Raw genomic sequence first — 27,345 nt, 5'->3', positions numbered from 1 at the left:
TTAAGATGGATTAAAACAGTCGAATGCATGATAGGCTATTTTGCCACCAGTGGATCCAAGAGTATAGTTTTTTTTGTTTCATTGAAAAGGAGATCTGAAAATACCTGCTGCAAGCGAGTGAAACTATTATTCATCAAAAGACATTACAATATTATTATTATTATTATTACTAATAATAATAATAATTAGTTTATTCCAAGCTACAGCTGCCTCATAAAAAAGCCCCTATCCAAACTGTAGGCCTACACCAGCCCAGTATGTGGCAGTATAGAAACTGATTTTAAGCGCTTAGGTTATGCAGATGCAGAAGAAATATTTGTCAAATAGGCCTACGCTTTGATTATTTACTGAATTTACTGACTGTAGCCACTTTTGTGGTGTGGGTTTTCTAAGGAGGACACTTTCTGATCTCTTACACACCAATTTTACTCCAAAGAAAAGATCTGTGAAAGGTTAAGATGCTAAACGCTGAGCTTCTTCAGGAGCAGGTCGCATCAGTGATGGCGATTCTGTCCAAAACAGCAGTCGCGGAGATCTGTAAAGTCATAGACAACGGTTTTGCTGAAGTGATGCTGGAGGTGGGTCTCATGAGACAAAGTGAATTAGAAAGCGTGCGAACCAAAGTCCGCAGTCTGACAGGCGAATCGAGAGCCAAGACAGCATATTTGGAATGGAGCAACGTTAACGATACACCTCCTCCTCGGCGGTCAGTCGCTGTTCAGGTCTCTGAACAAGGTGAGGACTTGGATAAAGAAGCGGTCTAACATTTTGAATTCTTGGGCATTGCAATAATCCTCTTCACCTTGATATGCTGTCTAAAGTTCACTGTTCATAGTTTGTGAAAGTCAAGTCTGCTTTGCGTCGGGGGTAGGCTACTCTAGGCTAGCTGTTTGTCCTGTCGGGACTTATTTTCCTAGGCTATACTGGCGGAATTGTCTTTAGATGTTTCGAAACTTTGGCTCTTTTTAGGCCCAATCAGGAATAAGTTACAAAGGCTTCACAAAGTATTCGCCCATCCCCCAAACTAAAGTTTGCATGACTTTGATATACTGATTCACTTATATTACCAGATTCTACATGTTCTGTTCATCCACAGAGGCAGTAGAGTGCAGCACATTGGTGGACTCGCAAGCACAAGAGGCTGTTATGCAGCTGATTATTAAAGTTGAAGGAGGGGATGAACATGGAACCCAGGAGACGTCCCAGTCAGATACCTCCACTGAACCACATCTGGGACACGACTGGGCTGATCAGCTTCATGCCCCTGCAGCCGTAGGCCCAATCAAAAGAGAGGAGGACGGGCAGAGTGTGGAGTACGCCCATGGAGACTCTACTTCTCCTTTCACACATACACACCTCACACACTCTCAGGACTCTGGGCTCACACACACTCAGGAGCCTGTGGGATTTGGGGAGCTGGAGCTGAAGGATGAGCAGGAGGAGGAGGAAGATCAAAAACGTCATGCAATCCCATCATGCCCTTCTCCAATCCCAGCATTCTCCTCTCCCCCTGATTTACTGCTGCCATTGTCCTCCAGCACATCCACTGAAACTCCCTCTTCCTCTCTCACACTGGCCCCCTGTCTCTTTGTCGTCACAACAACTGAAGCCACGGCAACCGCCGAAACGCCAACACTGGCATCGGTGTCGCCACATCTCCTCCGCTGCTCGTCCTGCCCCAAGAGCTTCTGGCAGAAGGCAGCGCTGAAGCGTCACGAGATCTCCCATTCGGACGTCAGACAGTTTGGCTGCGACGTCTGCGGCAAGAGGTTCAAGATGCGTGCCAACCTGCAGCAGCACAAGGTCCTGCACAGCGGCCACAAACCCTTCGCCTGCCGCTACTGCGGGAAATGCTTCACCCACCCGTCTAACATGAAGACACACCAGCGCATCCACACAGGAGAGAGGCCCTACCAGTGCTCGGCGTGCGGGCAGACCTTCAACCAGCACACCAGCCTCACTCGGCACCAGAGGAGGCACCACGAGAGGCCTCACAACAAGAACACGGCCCAAGGACTCGACGACCGGCCCTTAGCCTGCCATCATTGCAACCAGCGCTTCACCAATGCGTCCAGCCTGAAAAAGCACCAGCGCGTCCACACAGGAGAGAGGCCCTACCAGTGCTCTGTGTGCGGCCGGACCTTCACCCAGCATGGCCACCTCACAAGGCACCAGAAGAGGCTACACAGCGGGAACACAGCCATCTGAGTGTTTACTGTATGTGTGTGTGTGTGTGTGTGTGTTTGTTTGTCCTTTTATTTTGTTTGGTTGCTCAGATTTACTGAGCACAGCTTGGGCACAAACAAACAAATACACACATATCCTCAGGATGTTGACTGTTGACTGATATTTAGCAGACACTCAAAGCGGCACGGCAGGAATCAAACCTGGATTGACCGATTGTTAGTTGATAACGTTACCTCTGCTCCACCACGCCCGCTACAAAACTTTCACTTGAAGTAGAATCAATGTAGCAATAAATATGTGATGTGAAGATAAGGCTTTTCAAACTAATTTTGGCAGAATGCAGATGCTAACATACACCTCTTTTTATTTCCTTTAAAGCACAAGTAAAACACTATGCCATATTTTTACTTTAAAATAAAGGCTTCAAACTCATTTTGATGCTACAATGACTTATAATATGGGGAAATAAATCTCTAACATTGCCAATTAATGCACACCTGGAATGCTTGATATTACATTATGTAACGTTGTTGATCGGGGAGGATCATGATCCATTTTGTAATTTTATGACAAACTGGGGACTAATATATAAATGGCATTGAGTGTATTACATTTTTACATGATGTTGCTTTAAGAATGAACCATTTCCTGTTATTGTGATGACCTATCTTTTGCAGATACAGGTACATTTCCTTTCATTCTACCCTAAATGCATAAGAAATGGATATTCACTCATGATAACAAAGAAATATCATTTCAACTTGGTGTAGATGTAAAATATGCAATTTTACATGACATTTTCAAAACAAAAGTAGGTCTCATCATATCTGAACAGATCTTTAGTAGCTGATATAGTCTTGCTGATTTATCTGCCAGAAATGTTCATATACGATGCCGATAATACATTTCTTAAGCTTCTGCAGATGTCTGTCACACTGATAATATTGTGCATGCTTAGCTAAAATGTAACTCCTTAAGGTAAAACATGATTATAAAACTAGAGCACAAGATGGTTACTAACAGCCTTGGTCCAGGCTGGTGGGCGGCTAGAACTAGCTTGACCAGAGTGGGAACATTTTGAGTGGGAACATTTTACACAAACATAATCTGAATCAAATCAAAACAACATAGACTGTCCTTTTCTCACATGCATCTAGTTCTTTGTTACAGATAGATGTTACCTTCCCATAAAGAATAAACCCTCTCACCCTCACTTAGCTCGTCTTTTTGAGGTTGTGAGTACAACAGGGCAGAGATGAAAAGAGCAACATCAACACAAACAATGACTTTATTAAGACTTGACAAGGCAAATTACAGTATGATGGAACAGTCAATTCAGCCTTCTTGGCACTGTTAAATAAAAGAACATCTTTAAAGAGGTTTCCAGCCTGCTTCTTACAGCAGCTTGCCACAGTCATCTGTTACAGTCTCCTAGTGTCACTGACACAGAAGAGTACATTTAGAAATGTATAAACTTTACAGAACCTGGAAGTATTTACTGTGGTCATCCCAGATATGTTTTGTCCTTAAATTCAACTAGACACACAACTTTAATTCTCCCTCTAAAGAGACACACACACACACACACACACACAAAACTTTAATTCTCCCTCCAAAGAGACAGACACACACACACGCACCTTTACATCCTTTGCCAGGACATAAAGTTGAAAATATTATCCCAGAAGGAAGTCATAGGGCTCTTCTATTAGGTAAACGTACCACTTCCTCTGTGTTTCCTTACCCAGGTTTGTCACTTACCCATGTACTTAATAGACGGACATGCCCGGCCAGGCCACAGGTGCATGTGTTCCAAATGGATCATTTGCAGAATGCAACAATAACCACTGCAGACACCCCTAACAAACAACAAAATAAGGGCTGAATATGGGGTGTCTGACTGGACTCAGTCCCATCTCTGCAGGGTTGGTCCCAGGAGTATGCTCTTGCTTGACAGGGCACACTATACACCAGGTGTATGCCAGCCTGTTTCTCGTCGGAGAACACTATTCACCAGGCGTATGCCAGTTTGTTGCAGAACTGGGCACATTATTCACCAGGCGTATGCCAGCCTGTTTGTCGTCAGAGAACACTATTCACCAGGCGTATGCCAGTCTGTTGAAAAGTTTGGCATATCATTCACCCAGTGTATGCCAGTCTGTTTCTCTGCGGGGAACACTCTTCACCAGGCGTATGCCAGCCTGTTTCCAGGCGGGGCACACTGGTGGCGGTTGCGTGCGCTGGAGGTGGCGAAGGCGAGTGAGCAGCTGGGGCAGCGGTAGGGCCTCTCCCCCGTGTGTGTGCGCTGGTGCCCCTTCAGGCTGCTCTTCTGGGTGAAGCGGCGCCCGCAGAGGGGGCAGCCGTAGGGACGTTCTCCCGTGTGGATGCGCTGGTGCCGGTCCAGGTGGCTCAGCCGGTCGAAGCTCTTCCCGCAGTGCGTGCACGGGAAGCGACGCTTGTCCCGAGGAGACGACAGCAATGACGGCGACACCTGATCAGTTGCCAGCGACGACGGGGGTTGGACCGATTGGTGGGTCGGGCTCCCCTCCGGGTCTCCGGCTGCTCTCACAACAAAGGTGTGCGTGTGTAGTGGTGACATAGCGTCCTGTTGAGCTGTGGCGCGTGTAGTGATGGAAGCCTCGGGATTGGCCAGCGAGTCCAAAAGCGGGTGTGTCAGGGGACAGGCTTCCTCTTCTTGCTTGATGTGTGCGGGACGTCCTGGGTCGGGCCAGGAGGGCGGTACTGATGGCAGGCCCAGCTGCATGGACACATCTGCCTCTGGCCCATTAGAATTTGCACAGTATGATTCAACCCCTCTATTTGCCCACATTTGGGGGTCACTCTCTTCTACTGCCCCAAACTCCAGTTCTGATACCCCAGACTCCTCCATCTGCCCCAGGTCTCCTGTTCTGTACGCACACTCTACTGCCCCCTGGTGGATGCTCTGATCCTCCTCCTCCTCCTCCTCCTCCTCCTCCCGCTCAGCCTTCAGCTCCAGCTGCAGCTCTCCAAACCCCATAGGCTCCTGAGTGTGTGTGAGCGCAGAGGTCGAGTCCTGAGCGTGTGTGAGCGTAGAGGCCAAGTCCTGAGCGTGTGTGAGAGCAGAGGTAGTCGTAGTTGAGTCCTGGATGTGCGTCAGATGCTGCGTGTGAGCGCGGCGATGCAAGTTAGCCTCATGGTTAAGTAAGTCATTAACGTTAAGATCATCTGACTGGGTGAGGTGATGCGGGTCACCGTCCTGAGTGTGTGTGAGCTGCATCTCCACCGCCCCTCTCGGCCTCTCGACCTGTCCCCCAAGTTGAGTCCTCCCGTGTGGCTGCTGCCGAGGCTTATGTGTCTCAACTCGGGCCGTCTCAGTGAGATGCGCGTCGCGTTCGTGGGTGTGTGTGAAGAGCATGTGGCTGTCTCCCGTGAGTGTGGCATCTGTGTTGTCCTCGGACTGTGTGGGCAGGTGTGTGCTGTTTTCCGCTGGGGTTGCGTACTGGGAGTCCCAGTCTTCCTCAGAAAGCCGGCGCTCCAGGACAGGAGTGCTGTCCGACACATCCACGGAGAAACCTACAGAGAAACAGCAATAGACAAAACAACCAATCACTCACCAATCTTTCTCTGAGTAGAGCCCCTACACATAAAATAAAAATATATACATAAAAATAAACTCCCATTACACTTACTAAGTTATTGATGCTTCATTTTATGTGTAGGGACTCTATTCATACTACTGCAGAAGTATGGTGCTATTTTGAGAATGATAAGTGGTTTTAAGCCACTGATTAAGGATATGAACCACTCTATTAGATTAGACTGATGAGTGAGTCTGAATGACTGAATCTGAATGAGGCTATTAGATTAACAGCAGGAGGCTGTTGCCATGTGTAAGAACTGAGGTAAGAATATCCAAAAAATGAGCTACACACATCAAAAGAATGAGAAGAAATAAGGGTGATGATGTCATTAAAAAAATGACAATGTATAGTGCTGCAGAGATATCAACCTGAATTAGCATGCTAAATTACTAGCCACAGCCCGACAGGTGTCATAATACCAGTTTCGGCCATGGGAGGCGGCATGCGGACAACATAACCGCCAGCCAAACTGCAATACACGTTTCTTGGTTGTTACTCTAGGGTAGACCAACTCACTTTCTGGAGGTATACTGCCCCCATCTTTTATGGAATGTGAAGTATGAATTGATTTTTGGCAGACATTGCACATGGCACCTTTAATGTGTATTTCAATAGTGGGAATTTAACGTATTAGATACTGTATATGTGTCAATAGCCAATGTAACACATAGACCATTCAACAAGTGAAGGTGAGCTGGACAGCAGCAATAACAGTAAAAGCAGTATAGGTCAAGAATTTCATGAACACATGTGAATTCTCTGTGTAGACTAGAGCTCGACCCCTATGGGATTCTAAAGATCAATAGATTGCGATATTTGAGGATTTCAAAAACCAATAAATAAATCGTACAGTATTCATTCAACACAATGCAAAAATGTTCTTTAATATTTAAAAGTTCTGATCAAGGTGGGACATTTAAATAGGCCTAACTATCTAGTATCTGAAATAATTATTCTGAATAGCGTCAGGTCTTTGTTCTTAGATCTGTGATAAACACCACCATGTACTTTATGCTTTATGATGGGGTTTTTACCGTCAACAGCATTAAACAATGAAATATTTTGTGTGATTGGAAAGGACAATTGCAAAATGTAAGATAATGTCCATACTCTCATATGACTAGCAGCTTGAACACACTGCCTGCCGTTCAGCTCCGTTGCGTGTTGGTTTTCATTTCGGCACCCATGTTAACAGGTTACAGCAGCCACAGTGCCTCCGCCATAACCACGTCTCAGACGCGGCTTCAACTGTGCTGCAACCACGACCCAGCTACAGAATAGAAGGAATGCCTACATGTATTTTTTCTGTTTCATGAGAGCGGTTCTGCGCAGAAATATATTGAGAAGAGCAGTTGATGATCATAATTTGGATTTTAAAGGGGAAGTGGAGGCTACATGTGTACTATAAAGGCGCAAAAATAGGATGACCACCAACCAGACTCTGAAAAGGAGGAAGTTGTGTCGAAAAGTGAGGACAAATTGACCAAAATGAGGACCCCAACCCACCCCCACAATTTCTGCTTATAGGCCAATTCCAATTTGGGGGGGGGGGGGGGCTTGCTTACCCCCACTGATACTGATAGATTAGAAAATAGCTTATATTGGCTGATAATATCAGCACACCGATTTATCAGTCGGGCTCTAGTGTAGGCCAGGGACACCCTGACCACACACTGGCATAAACACACACGCTCACACACTGACCTTTCAACCTCTACAACTGACCTCTGTGTGTGCGCAGGTGCCCCTTCAGGCTGCTCTTCTGGGTGAAGCGGCGCCCGCAGACCGAGCAGCCGTAGGGACGTTCTCCCGTGTGAATGCGCCGGTGCCGGTCCAGATGGCTCAACCGGTCGAAGCTCTTCTCACAGTACCCACACGGGAAGCGACGCTTGCCGCGTGCCCACGGCTGCTGCTGCAATGACCTCTGGGACCTCTGACTCCCCCGCGACCTGTAGTGACCCCACAGACCACCCAGAAACCCCCTGACACCAGGGCCAGAGAGGACGCCCCTGGGCATCCCGGAAGTTTTCTCTGAGGGCAGCGCTGCCGGTGGAGGGTGTGTGTGAGAGTGTGTGTTTGCTTGTGTGTTCAGGTGCGGGAGTGAGAGCATCTTGTGTGGCCACCATCTTCGCAGACGTGGTCTCTGATGAGGAGGAGCCGGCAGCACAGCCTCCGTGGTCGCCGTGGAGAGGGACACCAGGAGGGCGTCGGTGCGAGTCTGAGGGGGTGAGGGGTCATCCATAGTACGCATGTTTGCATCCTCATTGTTAGTGTCCTCATCGGCTGGCCAGCTGTGACTACGTTCTTCACCTGTCACCACAAGCTTGCTGTTCCCAATCGCTCCACCTGCTGTGCTCTCACGAGTCCCCTGATTTCCACGTTCATCCTCTCTCTCGACCTTCACCGTCACCCTGAATGAGGCGTTTTTCTCCTCCTCAGTCGGTCCTTCGCTATGGCACTCCACCTCAACACACCTGTTCTCCTCCACGCTCACACCTTTCCGCCCACAATCTGCAAGAGAAGAGAATAGTAGTCAGCATATATTAGCCTGAGTTCCTCATAAGACTTTCAATCAATTCCTGTGGCCTTGGGAGGGTCGAACACTGATCTCTGCACTATACACTATCTACAATGCTACTAACTTGCAGCTTTCGTTTTCAATCTCAGGTGTTTACAACTAAACACAAAGTCCTCTCTCCTCCCAAAATTAGACTTCAGATGCTTAGAGTAGACTGCTAAAAGAATACTGTGCACTCGAAATAAAGTTATCCTGAGGCCATGTTATGTTAGCAATACAGCAACCGAATAGGAGGAAAAGGTTATACTTTAAACAGGCTAACATATTGCACTGATGGCGAACTAACCTCGGTTGATGACAGGTTGATCGCGTACTTGGAAATCTACCGATCGCCCATTGATACATTCTCGCACAAGAGCTCTTCGTGTTGCACGCAGCTCGTTGGAAACAACTTCCAAATTTCTCTTCAAGGCTTCGATTTCGTTCTGTCGTTGGCACGTTTCTAAACGTAAAACGACGACGGCATCCTCAACCACTTTACTGATTTCGGCCACCGCTGCCTTAGCGAGGACGTCCATAATAGATGCTATTTGAGTCTGGTAAGTACCACAGTTTGACATTTTCCAAACGATTTTGCATGAATGTATATGTCTCTTAAATAGTTTCTCCCTTATTTCCCCTAAGGGTTATAGCCGTTTCAATATTTAGTTACAAAACAACATCCATAGTGACTTGCAACAGCGATTTAGCCTACCCCCGACGTGGACCAGTGATTTTAATGGAGGGGTTGTAAACACTGATTACTTCCGGGCAGAGACTGAATTGAAAGAAATGACTGCGTCTAAACCACTCTGTCTTACACCAAATAGGTTTGTATTAACACGCCCATAAACAATCTATTATGCATCTGATTAAGTGTTCTTAGATATGTGACAGAGAATAAAGCTTAGTTGGGATCTATTTGTTATTATCTAAGTCACGTGATACGGATGTGACGATAGGCATTTCACAGTAAAAGCAGCGTAAAACAAATCAAAACTTCCAGTGAATATTGTAGGGAACCTGTCACTTCCACACTCAATACTAAATCAGACAACATAGAACAGAATACATGTAGAAAAAGGCCTATAGGTTAGCTTACAATACTGACATCACATAGGCTATGCCACTCACATTAACCACATAGGGCTAGAAGGTTTGAGGCCTGAGAACAATGCTCATTTGGATTCACAATTTATTTTAAAAGTTAGAAGTTTATTTTGATTACAGACAAATCTCAAATGTGCAATGGTGTAGCCTGTTGTATGAGTAGTTTATGAATACAGGCCACCGGAGATGAGGCTACAATGCGGTTTGGCTATGCTGAATATGAATGTGAACACAGAACATTCTGGGATGCACTAGGCTGCCTCTTTCAGCTAGATGCATGCTACATACTAGTTCTGTATTGTATTTCCAATGTATTGTAATGCATTGATTTTTTTAGGGAGGTGCATTGTAGGGCTGCCAACTTTTCAAAAAACCTTGGAGTGAGATTTGGTGGGGCCAACCCAAATTTTGCTGCGGAAATTTTTGTTTGGCTCATTCAGCATTATACCGTACAGTAAAAAAAACATACATCAGTGGTTCTCAGATGTAGGGACCAGGCATGGACGGATTATGAACTTTCGGGCCCCTGGGCCCACATGTATTAAGGGCTCCCCACTAATTGTCGCATATGTGGAAGGGGGGGTTGGGGGTCCTCCCCCAGAATTTTTTTCATTTGTTTGATGTGATTTCCTGTATTCTGGTGCATTTTGGGGATGGCCAATACTAAATTCAATCAAATTCATAGCCTACATCCTGATGTGTTGATATTGTGGCAATGATTCCATGCAAAGGCTTGGGCTTCAGGGCCCCCTGACACCTTGTGCCCCTGGGTCTGGGCCCGGAAGGCCCGTACAGTAATCCATCCCTGGGACCAGGGTCCCAGAGTTAAATTAACATTGGTATCTAAGGGATCTAGCCTACAAGTAGGACCATGGGCGTCGGAGGCATTCTGAAAGTGGGTGGGACATTTTAGCAGGGGGTATGGGGGTCCTCCCCCAGAAAATTGTTTTTAGACTAGATGCAATTTCCTGAATTCTGGTACATTTAACAGGTTATTTAGATACTTCTATATAACAAAATGAAGCCAGCCTACGAAATTAATAAAGAGGAAATCATGCATAATTTAAAAATAACTCAATATATAGGCTACTTGGCTACGCAATAAGGTTTCCATTATAGCACCGCGGACCTTCAATGAACGCATGAAAGGTTTGTTTGAAATCCCAACACTCTTTCAACTACATACGTAATAGTGATCATCAAATACCTCCCCAGATTTCAGTGCCCATCAGTCCCAACATTTAACAATATAATCAAACAGTCCAAAAGTAAATTAAATATCAAACTAAACCGAAAATGTCATGCTTTTGAAGGCCTACCAGTATGCCGCTCCAAGAAACGCATGTCTCAAAATAAAACTCGCATAAGAAATAAAGGGCTGTCTCGAATACAATCCTGCCCCTAAAGGCCTGTACTTTGTCTTAAGACCCCGGCCATAATTTGAGGATTTACACTATCTAAGTAGACAAACTGGCTTCAGATATCCAACAGAGTGAATACGAGATTGTGCAGTCGCTGTGGTTAGTGACGTGATGCTGTTAATGGGGAGTTTTACATAGCCTAGCGTAAACCTATAGGTTATTATTTATTTGGCATACCTATAAGGCTTTTTACCTTATCAAAAGTGAGGGGGATGACTGATCTCTTCAACACTGCGGGGGATTTGGCGCTTGTCACTGTGTGTGTGACAGAAGAGGAATGGGAGAATGCATGTAACAAAAAAAAAAAAGTTTATGAGCGATTTACGCGCAAATGGGAGAATCCAATGAAAATGACAATGAAGCACTAAACAGATGCTGAAAACAGCACTGGTATTTCACACGGCAAAAGTGGGGGTGTCCAAACTAACAATTTTAAAAAGTGAGTGGGTGTTTTGTAAGAATTTAAGAGTTTGTATATTTTAACTTTTAAATGCATCAATCATATTGCATTTAAATATGCTACATTTCATATGCTACATTTCACAGTTCAGAAATGTTCAAAAATGTCTGTACATTTCAGCACCATGAAATTATGCAGAAGTGGTCACCTGTGTTATTCAGCTAGTTTATTTAAGATAATATATTGGTCATTGTAATAGCCATAGCCTACATGCTATTCCTTTTTCAGGATGTACCCATATCTGCATGATGCAAATGTTTGCATATGGCTTATGTCAGGCTTTATATCAATATTTGTGTCTCATTATTTGATTCTTCATATTTTTGCATTAATGTCACTAGGAAGCATGCCAATATAAATATATTTATTTATCTGTAATGGGATTGGCTGGAACCTGGCAATATAAGAACCATGATAGTGGGATAATCTATGGCTGAGCAATTTACAAAAAATTATGTAGGCCTACTGACAAATAGTTTACATTAGAATACATTATAATTTCGCCCCAATGAGGCTATGTAGAAATGTGTTGCAATTTCAAAACCGGATTACTCAGGAACCACTTATTGCACAGAGGCATGCTTTATATCCTCGTATTCGGTACGTTTGATGTTTATTGTGATATTGGGTTTGCCACGTGTTGTGTGAAGGGTTAGTGAAATATTAAACCGAGAGTAATGGGTGTGCACTGTGTGCAAATATGATTAGCCTAAATTGCACGTCGGTTCAATGTTAATTTTCTCATGAACCATTTATCACAGCAACTTGGCGCTAATATCATTGGAAAGCTTAGATTCCGCATGTGTGACCTGATGTGTGATATCATATGTATAGGTTTAGTTTAGTTGAACCTCATCTGCCAGGTATTTGACCTACCAGGTTGACACTTCAGCGTGAAAAATACTCAATAATACTCAAAGCATACCTAAAGCCGGGGAAATGCGGGGGGAATGCGCCTGGGACGGCTTCTGAAGTAGCATTGCAAATGAGAGAAAATTTAGAAAAGTCCACAGACAGGGGGTGCTCTTGAACCCTCTCACCGTCTCTGAAAGCATAATCGTGGCTCAACAGGTAGATCTATAGATAGGCCGCTCCGCCTTAACAATCTTTGGATAGGCTAAACTCATTTTTCAGGCATCTGCGTGAGAAATCGGGGGTGTGGCGTGTGAGTGTGAGAAACTAATCAAATGCGTGTGTCTCACGGCCAATGCGTGAGAGTTGGCAGCTATGTGCATTGTAGCCGCCTTTGGCCCGTGGCCTAATAACACTGTAATTCCCATGTTAATCATAACTAGGCTAAAACAAATCAGATCCTATCTTTGTTGTAAAGGACAGAATGACATCGCAGATTTAGCATTATAAAAACGATTATGAGCATATTTGAATTCAATTAATGTATGTCTACTACATACAGAAGAATCTATACATGACCACAAAATAACAAAGACTGCGCAGTTATTAATAAAATAGCGCCGCTATTTTAATTCAATTAATGTACAATCTACAATACATGACCACAAGACTTCAAGGCAAGGCAAGATCAAGGTCTTTTAATGAGTACCATTTCTCTTGTAATATGCTTCATTTATGCAATTTGGCTCCAAATGGCTTGTTTAGATGATGTCTCTCTGATGTGTACTGAACATGGACATGCCATCCCCAATGTGTCCACAGCTCTGGTGTTGACTATAACATTTATAAAGAGACTCACCTTTCTATTTAGCCTGATAGAAACACATAAAGTATGTGCCAGTTTTGAGTGTACATATTATGTGAATAATGATGATGTAACATGCATTTTCATGATTAACCTTCAGGTATTATGAAAGCTTTTAAGAGATAGTGATATTATTACAACTGAAAAACAATGGGCATATATGTGCAATATGTGTTTATGTGTACAGTCTACATATCTTACTTCATAAATTCCAATAATAAAGAGACATTATGTCAAGAAAGTCTGATTGCACTAAATGTTGTTCTACACTTTACCAATAACATGCAGTATAATATTGTAATATGAAGATTGTATTGTGATTTTAATGTTATTTATGTATACAATTTGTATATTACCACGTCCTCTCTTTGCTGTTTTTGTATATTGTACATTGTCTTTGTATGTCCACAATGATAATGAAAACATTTGTGTTCATAATAGCATCACAAGACTACTGTATACTACACTTTGTAGCAGCAGTAAGCACTGCCCCAACTGTCCCTGCTAAACCTGCTGCCCCTGTCCCAGTTGCCCCACCTATTATGCCATTAGCTGCTAGCTTCATCATTATGGCATTTATAGCTACGCTGTCCAGGCCAATCGATAACATGAGATTAGCCAGTTGTACTCCAAGTCCAACTTCAACTGCTGCAGGGGCCATGGCACCTATCACTAAGGGAGCCCCCATTGTCAGCCCGACTCCTGCCCCTAATATAAGGGAGGCTGTGATAAAAGGATGACTTTGGCACCATCTGTAAAAGTACTGGAACCTAGAAGATTTAGCCTCTGACAGCAGCTCAGCCACAGCCCGCTCTATCGCCAGTGAGAAACGGTTGGTGAAGTGCTGGTTCTCATTGCAAGCCAGAAGGCTGCCAACCATCTCCAGCAACTGGGACACCTGACTGTGGTCTTCTGTCTCCATGTTGTTAAAGGCCAGATAGCGACCATCAAACCTCTCTACAAGCTCCCGGAGTCTCGGTTCTTGTCTGATGAAGTCCTGGATTTGAGTTCCATCCAGCAGGTCTGCATGAGTAAAGATGAGAATGATGTAGCGCCTGACGTCTTCCTGGAATAATTTCTCGATCAAGTCAATGCTACACAAGTCTTCTTCAGTGGATCCTCCGACACGCACAGTTAGCAGTACTACATGGGGCCCAGGGCAGCAAAATGTAAGGCAGCGAACAATCTCACGTTCCACAACTTCCTGGGAGAGTGATGTATCAAACAGGCCTGGCGTGTCAATCAAGACCAGATCCTGCCCTTGCACAGTGGCATCCTTTCTCTGGCATTCTTCTGTCACAGAGGTCATGCTGAGGTCTGAGCGGAAATACTCTCCCCCCAGGATGGTGTTTCCCGTGGCACTTTTCCCCGTGCCCGTTCTGCCCACAAGTACCATTCGCAATGGCCTGGCAAGGTTGGCCAGATGCAGCATTCTCTGTCTGCGCAGATTCTCAACCATCTCCAGCAGCTGGTCCACTTGGCTTCCATCTTCAGGGTCTCTGTTGTTGATGGCTACAAAGCGGTGACTGAACCTCTCTACCAGCTCCTGGATGCTCTGACTCTGTCTGGAAATGAAATCTTTGATGGACTCTCCCCTCAGCATGTCAGCATGGGTGAAGACAAGTATGGTGCAACTGGGTACTTCATTACTGAAGAGTTGCTGGATTGTGTCGATGGCCTTGCGTTCCTCTTCTGTGAGGCGCCCCAGAGGAACGATCAGCAGGACTGCATGAGGACCGGGTGAACACAGCTCACGACATCTCTGCACTTCCTGTTCAATGGCATCCTGGGATAGCACAGGGTTGGAGAAACCGGGTGTGTCCACCACCATCAGATTTCTGCCTCGCACAGTGGCACGCACTCTCTCACATGCTCTGGTCACTAAGCTTGCACTGAGCTGTGAGCGGAAATGCTTTCTACCCAATATGGTGTTTCCTGTTGCACTTTTGCCTGCCCCTCTTCTGCCTACCAACACCAGTCTCAGTTCAGTGTCTGAGGGGTCTGTTGATGTGGAGGAGTCAGACAACAGTGAAGTTCTCCCCATTCCTCTTCCTGGCTCCTGATTCTGGTCATTACATGGTGTCTGCTGGGCATGGTTGAGTTGAGAGACATTGGAGGATTGTGGATTTTTCTCAGCTGGGGTTTGAGTCCATCTTTGGTCCCTGGTTGTCTCACGTAGCCTCTCATCTGTAAGAAGAGATGAGAACATGAGCTAATACCATGAGGTCAAGTGTGAATACCATTTTGTGTGGCCAAAGTGAATGGCCAAAGTGAATGGGGTGCTGTGAAGCTTAAACTAATCTAGCAAGATAAACAGCCCACATGTCATTCTTGTCACATTGCTAGATTAAAAGGCAAAGAAACCTTTCAGAAAATGGTGAAATCTCACCCCTTGAATGACTCCCTCTGATATCCTCAAGCAGGACTATGTAAGTTTTGGGTTGAAATTGGTGAGCTATAACTACACTGAAAAATCTGATTAAGGTATTCTTACTTAAAATGTTTAGTAAGTATTACTCAGTTTTTGTCTTTTGTTGATTATGTTGATTTTGCCATTTGAGATTACTTGCCTAAAATTAGTGTAATTTAATGCTGAAGTGGAAAAGTAAACATGACCGTTTAAATCAAGTAAACTACTTGAATTGCTGAAGTTTTGCTACACTGTGAAGTTAGTTAGTTAACCTTACTTACCTGTTAGTTAACCTTAAAAAAAACATGCAAACCGATTGCCTTGAAATTATAGATTAATCTGGAATAGGAATCGTAAATTGTGCAAACAAATGCTCACTTAGTGTAGTACACTAAAGTACCCTCACAAAATAATCAAGACTCTCCAAGATACTCTGATGAAGGTACCTTATCCCTTTCAGGGGCTATGCACTTGACATCATGTTTCATCCTCTGTGAAGCTTCAGTCTGAGCCACTGGCATTATATAGTAATAATAGTAATGATAATAATAGGAGTTTGAAAGAAAATTTGTATTAAATATACCAGCTGGCCTAACATTTTGACAAGTTATAAAGTGTCTTGCTGACGCTGTCCCCAGGTTTGGGGTACTGTCGCTACTGCTTAATTATTAAACCTAGATTTAAGCCTATGTCTTACATATCCATTTAACTTGGGCAGCCGTGGCCCACTGGTTAGCACTCGGAGGGTTGCCGGTTCGAGCTCCGACCAGTGGGCCGCGGCTGAAGTGCCCTTGAGCAAGGCACCGAACCCCTCACTGCTCCCCGAGCGCCGCCGTTGTAGCAGGCAGCTCACTGCGCTGGGATTAGCGTGTGCTTCACCTCACTGTGTGTTCACTGTGTGCTGTTTGTGTTTCACTAATTCACCGATTGGGTTAAATGCAGAGACCAAATTTCCCTCACGGGATCAAAAAAGTATATATACTTATACTATACTTAACTTCTTCTCAGAAGTATGATACAATGCTGTGCCATTATCCCATTGAAAAGAAAAGTGATTCATACCATCTTTGCTATGCCTTCCTCGCTGTCTTCTTTCCATTTTCTGTAAGAGTGTGTGTGTGTTTTGAGAACAAGTAGTCTAACTGGAAGAATAATTTGTTGCTGCTGCTAGTCGTATAACGACACATTCACAACCAACTGGGAAACTCAGAGAGGGTGGAGTAAAAGACAAACGAAACTTAACTCTTCCTTGGATATTTGTCAAATAAATTTTAAAGGGGCTGTGACACAACTAAGGGACTGTGGCATGTGAATAGGAAAACGAGGGCATGTCTATGGGCAGGGGATCTCCCACCCAGAGACATATGATCTGCCCCTAGACCTATTGAAAACTGTGTCAATCAGTGTGCCATTTTGGTTCTATATAGGCCTACCATTGATTCTTACAGTATACTTACTTTACTTTACTTTACTTTACTATATAGAATAGAATATAGAATATAGAATAGAATACATAGCATTGCATAGGCTACAATACAGGCTATGACGGACTCACTATTAGCAGGCCTATAGGCTACAGCTGAGTGCAAATTGTCATCATCACTGTGTCTTTCCATTCATTTCAAAATGTTCTTGTAGGATTCTGCTCAAAGGGAAATTGCACATACTGACTCTTACTACTATGCAACATTGCACGTAGGCTATCTGATTTCTCAAAATGTTCTTTAAAGTGGAGAACGAATTTTGACACAATCACAAAGTGGCTAGGTAGATGCACCAAACATGACGGAAAGTTTAATAGCGAACAATACACTCGGCATGGCTTTTTGCGCACACAATCAACAGTAGCATATGTTGACACAAGTGTCAATCCGTGTTATTTGTTTTATTTTGAGTAACCTAAGTGTTCAACATCATTGTTCAATATAGATTTAATTTCAATCATAGCCGTAATAATATTTAGATGTTTTTTTTATGTCAGGGAGAGAACTCAGTTGGGGGTGGGGGGTTACATTGGCCTGTTTGGACAGGCCTGGCCCCCTAAGGCCCGGCCATGACGCCAACACTGCTGTGTTGAATACAGGAACTCGAGAGGAAGTTAGGAAGAAATCCTAAATGTTTTACAAAGGAGGACTATCTAGTAATAATAATAGTAATACTGCTACTACTACTACTAGTAATAATAATACCTTTTCTGAACATTTTCTTGAATGCTTCTGTCAACTCCGACATCAAGTTTTCAATATAATGAACACAGGCCTAAACAGAGGCACTCTGGCCAAAATAAACATTTTGTTTGTAAAAAGGCTCTAACACATACAAAAAATCTAGCATAGGCTATTCAACAAAATTAAGCAAATATTTCCTTCAAGCAACACAACTTGTGGTCAAATCAGTGAATGCAAGCAATTCCAATAGTTCTGAATGGAGGGTTAAAATGAACCCAACAGAACTGTATGATATTTGTCAACTGTTTTGAAAAAGGATGTGAAGCTGTGTGAAAATGTTTGAAACTGATGAAAACATACTGACACATCTGCAAAAGAAAACGTTTGTCTTAAAAGGTGAGGATGAAGATCAACTGGATCTGTTTGATTTATGTTAGTTTAGGCTACTTTATGCAATACATTTTATAACGTAGGCCTAATCTTTGGACATTGGTCTGATGAGAAAGCCATCTGTAATCAGCACTCTTGGATTGGGTTTTCCGATTGTAGTCGAACAGGTTCTTCATCAAACACTGAATGGTGCATTTTGCCTGATAAGGGTAGGTAGATTCGAGACAAACAAAGTGATAAGCAAAAGTAAAACATTACTAAAAACCTGACCATCTCGACATCAGTAGGCTTGGGTGGAAGGAGCATTTTCTGAAACTTGAACGCTCATTTTAATCAAAAACAATGCTTTATCTCCCTCTGCAGGCAGCTAGGCCTATGTTGTACACAGGAACTCGAGAAGAGTTTGAAAGAAATCCTAAATGTTTTACAAAAGAGGAATATCTAGAAAATGCAATAGATTATTTTATGACAGGCTATATCAGCTGGCCTAACATTTTGACATGTTTTTTAAAGTGTCTCGCCGACGCCGTCCCCATGTTTGTGTTTCTGTCGCGACTGCTTTATTAGCTAGGCCTAGATTTAAGCCAATGTGTTCCACATAGGCCTATCTGTTTATCTTCTCAGAAGTATAATACTGTGCCATTGAAAATGGGAAAAATCACAAACATAAAGCCCCTTAAAATAGCCTTTTTAGCCTACATATAAATAACATCGTTATTTCATTTAGCCTATGAGGACAGAGAAGAAATAATCAAATGATTCATACCGTCTTTGTTATGCCTTTCTCGCTGTCTTCTTTCCATTTTCTGTAAGAGTGTTTTTTTTTTTTTTTTGAGAACAAGTAGGCCTAGGCTAGTGTAGCACTGGAAGAAGCAGTCGTTTGTGTGGTGCTGGTCGTATAACGACACATTCAAAAACAACTGGGAAACTCAAGAGAGGGTGGAGTAAAAGACAAACGAAACTTAACTTTTCGGGATATTTGTCAAATAAATGTTAAAGGGGATGTGACACAAATAAGGGACTGTGGCTATGGAGCTAAATTTGTCTCAATAATATTTGTATATGCGCAGAGGGGGATCCACAAATATTTCTATATGTGTGTTTTGTTATCTACAAATAAACAAAATCATATTTGTAACTCGTATATTGATTTTTACAAATGGGTATTTCCCAAAATTGGGGCCTATTTCTGTCCACAGGGTGTAATTCTATTAAAAACACATTAAATCTAATAATGTTTAGCATCACTAATTAGTATAAAGAACAAGCTAGACTTTTTTAATGGTTGCTCCTACTCATGATTTAGACACATTTTATTGGTGTTTTATGGTACAATATCAGTGTTTTGGTGTTGTCCGCAACCAGAGTTTTCACATATTGTGCCATATCTCAAACATTATTTATCAAAAATTAATTTAAAAAATCATGCATATGAATTAAATGTTACCTGAACTAATGAACTGCATGCACACATTATGCATATATATGCATTTCCTGTTTTATTTTGCTTAATGTTTACCTGTCCCATGGTTTAGCCGTCATTACCAGCACACTCTACATAAAGGCACTTTGCTACTGTTTTTTCATCAAAAAAATATTTGGTAACCATGGTCACCTAATATCACAGTGGAATACATGGGTGTCAAGCAGAAAGATTGATGCCTTGATGTCCAGAAACATAAGAAAATCTACTCTTTATCCCTCGTTTTGGGCATGTACACTTATTATGTGTCATTACCATACGCATTGTATTTCTGTATTTTTGAATATTCCTGAAATTTTAAAATGACTTTAATAGTTTAAATGATGTACATTACATGTAGAAAGCTAGCTACACTTGCATGGTGATCATTTTTGCTTCTTAGGGTAGTTTTTCGGTATAAATGTCATCACCAACACAGTCATTACCAGCACATTATAGCTTGAAATGTAGTGGTAATGACGACTGTGTTGGTGATGACATTTTTGCAGATACATTTAAAGTACTATTTTTAAAAGAAATACGTTTTCTTTTTTCACAAAGTCAGTTCAACTTGGGTTTCTAAATTATAAACATTTAATTGCAATAGATTACAATCAGTGATTTGTCATCACCGCAACAAATGTCATTACCAGAACTGCAATGTCATCACCATCACCATGCATATTTTTGCCAATAGAATATGTATAAATTACAATAAATTACATTAATTAGATATTTTTGACAATGTTGGACAGTCTAAATTGCCACTGGATGACAACAGATATGATATATGGCATTTATTTCAAATAAATGAAATTCCAAGCCAGGGTCGAGTGAAAAAATAAAAAAATAAGATACTTAAACGACTATAATTCATGTTGTAAGTAAAATTCAACAATTCTAATAAGTTCAAGATAAAATAGACTTCATGTGAAACCATAATTGATCATTGATTGATCATTGATTGACCATTTCATCTTTAAAATGTACATATTAGATAATGTGATGGTAATGACATTTACCTGAAAAATGACAAAAAAACATAAATTCCCTTATATTGTGGTCTCAACCAAGCTCACAAGGTTACTCCTATCAAAATGACTGATAACTTGTTGCATACCAATTAGTAAAAGTTTGAATTTTATTTTTCAAAATTTCAGTAACCCAAATAGGCCCGAAATCTTAGAAATGCCCAAATATAGATGTGCATTTGTAAATAATTTCACGTAATTCTTGATTTCGCTTGCAAACTGACGGTTTTATGCGTTTACTAAACAAAGATTATGGAAATTAAACACCACTTTTCCATCAAAAAGCTTGTTGTAAAAGGCATAACTTGTTAGATTTAAGAACTAGGTTCGCTAGCTGTGTGTTATGAGCAAAGAATCTTTGGTTATGAGTCCCATAGAACAACACTGCCCTCTACTGGATTAGAAAGTGTCAGCAGGCTACTTGTGGATCTGGGTGGCTTCTCTGCGCAAAGTTTGTCTCAAAAATACGTGATCCACAAATGCTGATCCACAAATGCGAAAACAAAAACTGTGTGTGCTGGTGATCCACAAATGCTAAATTAGATTTCACAAAGGCAATTTTTAGTTTTACAAATGCCATTTCATTTACAAATACACATCTACAATTGTGAAAACCAATTTACAAGTTACAAATATGATTTTTTTATTTGTGGATGTCAAAACATGAATGCAAGTCAAGAAATATTTGTGGATGTCGCCATCTACTGGATTGCGATTTGTGTGTGCCGGTGACTTAAAGTAGGCCTATTTACGTGTGGATTTGTGTGACTTTCATGTGAAGAACGTCTCAAAAACACGTAACTTTGGAAAGCGAAGAATGCGTGTGCTGGTGATCCACAAATGCAGAATCACATTTCACAAATGAAATTTTCGGTTTTACAAATGGCATTTTATTTACAAATGCACATTTATATTTGTAAAAATCAATATACGAGTTACAAATATGATTTTTTTATTTGTAGATATCAAAACACACATGCAAATCAAGAAATATTTGTGGATCCCCCTCTGCCCATATACAAATATTACTGAGACAAATTTAGCTCCATATGTGGCAGTTTGCTAGGAAAACAGGGGTGTGTCTATGATGGGCAGGGGATCTCCCACCCAGAGACAAATGATCTGACCCTTTATCTATCTATCTATTGAAAACTGTGTCAATCAGTGTGCCTCTGCTATTGCTGGATAATCGTCGTCCCTCCAGTTCCCACTATTGGATTGAAAATAAGGACAACACACGTGTGACACTTCGGCAAACGTCTTTTGTTCGGCAACCTCTCCAATGTTCTTATGGCTCCCACAGTTGCTGCGTTGCAGTCATAGACAGTAAAATATTCATTTTGATAGGAGTAAAGGAATAAAATAGCCCCATTGGGGTGTATTGTCTGGCCAATAGGCCTACTGGCACACATCTTGGATTTATGAGAATTAAACATATTTCCTCTACTAGGATTTCTTAGGACTTTTAGTATGTTGTTCTGGACACCTCATAGAAATGATCTATGCTGAAATTTTTTTTTTTACAATGACTTCTATTTTTGGCTTCAAAATGAGTTAGTTTGGCTGGACTACATGGTTGCCGTCGCTCGCGTTGAGAAGTTCAACTTTTTACTGCACCGACGGACGGCACCAGCCAATCAAATTACGAACAAGCGAACAACAGACGTCACCAGCCAATAAAATAGAGCTGCACAGTCCCGCCCACAGCCAAAATGCGGTTAGGTGCCGAATGTAAGATTCCCATTCATTTGTCCTATTGACGTTTGGAAAAATCCGTATCTAAAGTTTTACAGCATGTCTTAGACTAACCAGCTACGGCATAACTCATAAGCATACAACATATCATTTCGAGTGAAAAAACGAAGAGAAAATACAAAAAAAGTCAAAGGTACAAGACTGTGTACATATTTTCTGTCTGAGCAAAGGAACTACTCATCCCATAAACCACCGCGCCTCACTGAATCGGCGCGATTTATTTTGACATTTAAACCAGAGCTATATGGCTTTGATTTCCAACAGGCGACAGCACGCGAACCCTTTCCTCCAAACAGTGATTTTTATATAGTGAATGTGCAGTTATTTCAGGAGTAATCGTGTAAATAATAGTGTTTTGATATTGAATTTTACATTCATCATCGTGTATTTTATATAGTGTGTGTGTGTTTGTGAAAGCGGTTAACGTTAGCAACATGGTGCAGTGCTTCGTACCCAGGGTTGGGTAGTAACGGATTACATGTAATCTGGATTACGTAATCAGATTACAAAAATCAAGTAACTATAATCAGCCCAGATTACAAAAAAAAATGTGTAATCAGATTACAGTTACATTGTTGGGGATTACCTGATTACATTTTATCATGCAAACAATGCAACTTTTTTATGATAGCCTAGCTATCTTTTAATTTGACAAGACGTTCACTTTTTAGACTTTTATAAGATATAGTTAAGAACAAAATTATTCATACCTCATCCTCATTCATCCCTGACCAATATTGATTTTCTCTTGACCAATATGTTTGTTCTTACTTAAAATTACACTTGCACATGCCAAAAGGTTGCAAGACAATGTGGTAAAAACATGGAATAAAAAAACAGTTTTTATCTTTTTTAACATTTTTATGAAAAATTGTGTGTTCAAAATTATTCATACCCTTTTTAAACAATCACTGGAAACATCTTTATTTACCACCACAGCTCTCAAAATGGTTCATAATACCCACCAAGTCTCTTCATGTCTACACAATGATTGTAGACTGCACCTTTTTAACAGCAATCTGGTTTTTGAGGCAGGAACAATTATTTGCCATCACTTTGGCCTTGTGCTCACTTTTTTGGAGGATTGAGGTCCGCTCTAAAATGTTGATATTGTTCTCTGTTAACCATTTCTTGCCTTGTTTGACTGTATGTTTTGGATCATTGTGTGGTTTAATGTTCAAATGCTGCCTTTTGGGGCAGCCATGGCCTACTGGTTAGGGCTTCGGCCTTTGGGCTTGCCGGTTCGACTTCACTAATTCACGGATTGGGATAAATGCAGAGACCAAATGTCCCTCACGGGATCAAAAGATATACTTATTTACTAACTTACATACTATTGGGGTAAGTCTCTCTGCACTGCCTGATCTTTTCCTCCTAATCTTAATGTAGCCTCTTGTTTTAGTGTTACTGTTTACGTTGAGAAAGTCACCAGGTCCCCCTGGTTGAAAAACATCCCAAAATAATAATTTTCTCACCCCCACAATTGAAATGGACATGGTGTCATTTGGGTTTTTAATGCTTCCTTTTTTTATGCCAATCTCAGGCCATGTCCCTGGGTCAAAAAAATCCAGCGAAAGCTAAATTCTTTGTCCAGGTATGCCCTAATAAAGGTTAAGCTGAGTTGTGCATGTTTGGAGAAGAGTGGATAAAAATAGAATGAGAATTCTTTCATCAATTCTGTGGTGGTGTCTTTTTCTTAATGGGCATATTTATTGAAGTAATCTAAAAGTAATCCTAAAGTAATCAGATTACGTTACATGTTTTTGGTAATCCAACTGATTACGTTACCGATTACAAAAATTACCATGTAATTTGTAGTCAGTAATGGATTACATTTCAAAGTAATCTGACCCAACTCTGTTCGTACCTGACTGTCATCCTATGCGGTCATCACTGCCCAGTCCAGCTGATGCATGGACCGGTGCATGGTCTGCTCTTGGACCACCATATTCAGTTTATTAATTTGCCGTGAATTATTACACAAAATGTTTATTAAATGCACGAAGAAGTATTCCTAGGTTAATGATTTATATGAATCATACAGTATGAAGGCTACAGTAGCCTAGCTAATGTTAACTAGCAGCATTAACGTTACCAACCTCCCTGCTTAACTCACCACAACTTTGTAGGTTTTGTCCCTCATGCTGGCCCTTACAAAACCCACAAGCTGACTCTCGGACACACAACAGTCAATAATGTGACCCGATTTAAAGTGGCTTTCACCCCTTTGGACACTGACTAAAACATAATATTTCATACCTGTGTTGCAGCATGTAGGCTAATGTTAGCTGCATTATGTAATGACATACAATGTCGGAAATGCTAAAGGTTAGCCTGTCGGCTACCTGAAAAGTTTGAGTGTTTAAACTAACATTTACAGTGGTCTATTTGATAGTGACAATCCTTGTCTACCACGTGCAGTTAAGTTTTTATGGCTTATACCGCAATTGTCAATGGAGAAATTGCATTGTATTTTTACTTCTGGCATCGGCTGTGGGCGGGACTGTGATGCTCTATTACGTTATACCTTAAAGGAGAATTCCGGTGTGATATTGACCTAAAGTGTATTGAAACATGATACCGAGTGTGAACGTATGTCTCATAGCCCATCTCGGCTTATAATTCAGTGGAAATGCATGGATTCCAGTTGCTGCTACTGGAAGAAACTGGAATCCATGCATTTCCACTGAATTATTTTTGGAATCTGATCCGTTATCATACCTGTTCATTCTTACTCGTTGCTCGACTTATCGTGACTAAATTCAAGATGGCTGCAAACGCTAAACTTTGTGAAGATACTGTCTGTATAAATCGTCTTGTAAGTAAACTACCAGTGCTTTTTCAAAGTTCTCAATGTCTCGTTTTAAATGTCAGGGCCCTCGGAAGTCTACCAATGAAGTGTGGAGATACATTGAGCCTCGTAAATGGGTGTAAAACAGTGATTTATTTGCATGGCTAGCCCGATGCCGAAGCACCACTATTGAAAAAGCTGTTGGTAGCATCGGCTAACTAGCGCCAGATTTTGGAGTGCAGGGGACAAGCCGAGATGGGCTATGAGACATACGTTCACACTCGGTATCATGTTTCAATACACTTTAGGTTAATATCACACCGGAATTCTCCTTTAAGTCATTTGCATAGGGAACACCCAAGCATGCGTTGACGGAACGCAACTGTGTGTGGAAGCCGTTAGCACTTCAGCCAAAGATGGTTGATTACGAAGATACTTCCTGAGAGACCATTTCCTGTCCCAGGAAATGTATGCAAATAGGGTAGCCCCACACGAGGGGGGCCACTATCCCCCATTTATGCAGTGATCGAGCTCCCTTTTTAACATTGAGGTCTATGGCAGAATCCAAGAATTTCCCAGAATTTGTCAAAGCCTTATTTTTCTGAGCAATGAATGCACATTTCGGCCACGGTATCATGATCTCCAAACCCTCCTCTCCATTTCAGGAGAATGTCGTGACAGTATGACCCTCCAGTCGGGAGAAAATCAACATTAATGAAGGTGTACACCAAGTTTGTTTTGTACTCCGGCTTCTGTCTGGCGTTCTGAGGCGTTCAAACGTCAGTCATACGTCAGTGACACGCCCCTGTGCAGGCGGGAACTGAACCAGAGCCCGTCTCTGACTGAACTCCACTTTGCCCTCATAGACATGAACTAGGACGACCCATCTTGCTACGCATTCATTATCTTTGCTTCAGCTGCACTTCTCTCTGTTTGCAGGTAAGCAGCACTGATACAAGTAGCTGATACCTCAGCTATCGTGTCATGACCCACACTATTGCTATTGGGTAGTTTAAATTGTTCATAACTTTGTTCATTTACTAGGGTTTAGAAATAAGCATTGTGTAGGCTACCTACTTTATAGCCTAATAACATTTCGCCATAAAGTAGGCTAAAGTGAACTTTTTTTTTATTGTCAATCATCAATAGCCTACAATAGGACTAGTTATTGCAGTAGAATGAAATTGCGTTTCTCCACACTCCATGTGCTGGTTTGTAACAAACGTTTCACATAAAAAAAGTAGTGCACACGGTGCCACAGCAGGTACACCTAAAACACAAGGGCAATTCCACAAAAACTTTTTGACTTTTTGTCACATCCATAACGCCAGTGAAATTCTTTAACATTTGTATGATGTGAATGATAACATTCATTTTTTGTGCATTTTATCTGTACATTCTTCAGCCAAAAATAACAAATGCTCAAATTTCATGTAATCATTCACATCATACCATACCATCACATTTTATTGGCGTTATGGATGTTACAAAAAATTTAATTTTCCATGGAATTGCCCACAACGCAAACATAGGCCTACAGGCATTACTGCATAAGCTACACACAGACAATAGACAAGCATATGTTTTTTGTAGGTATTGCAAGTTAAACATTTTTGAAAAGTGTGCCAGAGATTTTATGAAATTATGAGGTAAATGGTATGAGGTAAATATGTTGTCGAGACCTGCAGCTTTTCTCAGTTTGACCTTGAGCAGGGTCCTCCATGTCAGCTGGGTCAGGATGAGGTATCTCGTTGACTGGGCCGGGAGGGGCTTTTGTTGGCGTGTTGTTTTTCTCAAACCGGCTGAATTAGATGTTGAGTCTGTTGAAGTCAGTGTTGTCCTCGCACGTTGAGGATGGCCCGGACCTGTAGTCGATCTTACCGCAGGCACCTGGGGTCTTTTGTGTCTATGAAGTGGGATTGAATTTTCTGTCCATAGGCACGCTTGGCTGCTCTCACGCCCCGGTTCAGGTATGCCCTGGCGGATCTGAGAGTGTCTTTGTCTCCGGACTTGAAAGCAGTAATCATAAAAAGAGAATTATGCAACCGTTTTTGTTGTCCAAAAACAAGCAAAGGTGTGTCCACACAAGAATATCGCACAAACACACGTACACACACATCAGTAACTCTTTCTCTCTCTCTCTTTCCTTTCTTCCCTTTCCTCTTTCTCTTTTAAACACACACAAACATTCTGAGACAAAGAAAAAGGCAGGCTGAGCGTGCCACTGGTCTATCACCTTAAAGTTAAGGGCTCAGACTAGTAG

At 42.0% G+C, this 27,345-nt stretch overlaps 3 protein-coding genes across 7 annotated transcripts in view; 1 reads left to right on the top strand and 2 right to left on the bottom strand.

Moving 5' to 3' along the window:
- LOC121703890 (GTPase IMAP family member 8-like) overlaps positions 1 to 27,284 on the bottom strand; it is a 28,517-nt gene extending 1,233 nt beyond the window's left edge. The window contains exons 1-3 of one of the 4 annotated variants that reach the window (XR_006030172.1): positions 18,810 to 19,009; positions 13,261 to 15,262; positions 3,402 to 3,405 (exon numbers count right to left, since the gene is read on the bottom strand). Coding sequence is in view for 3 of the 4 variants with exons in the window: in XM_042084372.1 (XP_041940306.1) it covers positions 13,527 to 15,262; positions 18,810 to 18,846 (1,773 nt within the window). In the remaining variant the exon portion in view is untranslated. Of the gene's footprint in view, positions 1 to 3,401; positions 3,406 to 12,893; positions 15,263 to 16,547; positions 16,828 to 18,809; positions 19,010 to 26,764 lie in introns of those variants that run through there. The other 3 variants (XM_042084385.1, XM_042084372.1, XM_042084381.1) reach the window with 3 other exon arrangements.
- On the top strand, positions 268 to 2,841 carry LOC121703928 (zinc finger and SCAN domain-containing protein 22-like). Of its 2 annotated transcripts, none has more exons than XM_042084404.1 (2): positions 268 to 735; positions 1,097 to 2,841. In XM_042084404.1, the coding sequence occupies exons 1-2, from the start codon at positions 459 to 461 to the stop codon at positions 2,206 to 2,208; spliced, it is 1,389 nt and encodes a 462-aa protein (XP_041940338.1). In that variant the 5' UTR covers positions 268 to 458; the 3' UTR covers positions 2,209 to 2,841. The 2 variants fall into 2 exon arrangements, with proteins under 2 accessions (XP_041940338.1, XP_041940346.1); XM_042084412.1 differs by having other exon boundaries at positions 645 to 735; positions 1,071 to 2,841.
- LOC121703883 (zinc finger protein Xfin-like) lies at positions 3,458 to 9,836 on the bottom strand. The gene is made up of 3 exons (XM_042084360.1): positions 8,675 to 9,836; positions 7,536 to 8,321; positions 3,458 to 5,742 (listed from the first exon to the last, which is right to left on the bottom strand). Exons 1-3 carry the CDS (start codon positions 8,946 to 8,948, stop codon positions 4,370 to 4,372), a joined length of 2,433 nt encoding a protein of 810 aa, XP_041940294.1. The 5' UTR covers positions 8,949 to 9,836; the 3' UTR covers positions 3,458 to 4,369.
- Positions 27,285 to 27,345: the final 61 nt, after the last annotated feature.

The sequence above is a fragment of the Alosa sapidissima genome, chromosome 1 (assembly GCF_018492685.1).
Source record: "Alosa sapidissima isolate fAloSap1 chromosome 1, fAloSap1.pri, whole genome shotgun sequence".
Taxonomy (NCBI): domain Eukaryota; kingdom Metazoa; phylum Chordata; class Actinopteri; order Clupeiformes; family Clupeidae; genus Alosa; species Alosa sapidissima.
The sequence above is the reverse complement of the archived record's forward strand: the minus strand, read 5'-3'. Positions and strand labels throughout refer to the sequence as shown.

What these genes read in the sequence shown, in the direction of transcription:
- LOC121703928 (XM_042084404.1), top strand. Translation starts at nt 459, where the DNA reads ATGCTAAACGCTGAGCTTCTTCAGGAGCAGGTCGCATCAGTGATGGCG. An exon ending in TGTTCAGGTCTCTGAACAAG is followed by an intron (nt 736 to 1,096) that starts GTGAGGACTTGG and finishes GTTCATCCACAG; the next exon opens with AGGCAGTAGAGTGCAGCACA.
- LOC121703883 (XM_042084360.1), bottom strand. Translation starts at nt 8,948, where the DNA reads ATGTCAAACTGTGGTACTTACCAGACTCAAATAGCATCTATTATGGAC. An exon ending in TCAACCTGTCATCAACCGAG is followed by an intron (nt 8,322 to 8,674) that starts GTTAGTTCGCCA and finishes CTTCTCTTGCAG; the next exon opens with ATTGTGGGCGGAAAGGTGTG. An exon ending in GCACCTGCGCACACACAGAG is followed by an intron (nt 5,743 to 7,535) that starts GTCAGTTGTAGA and finishes GTTTCTCTGTAG; the next exon opens with GTTTCTCCGTGGATGTGTCG.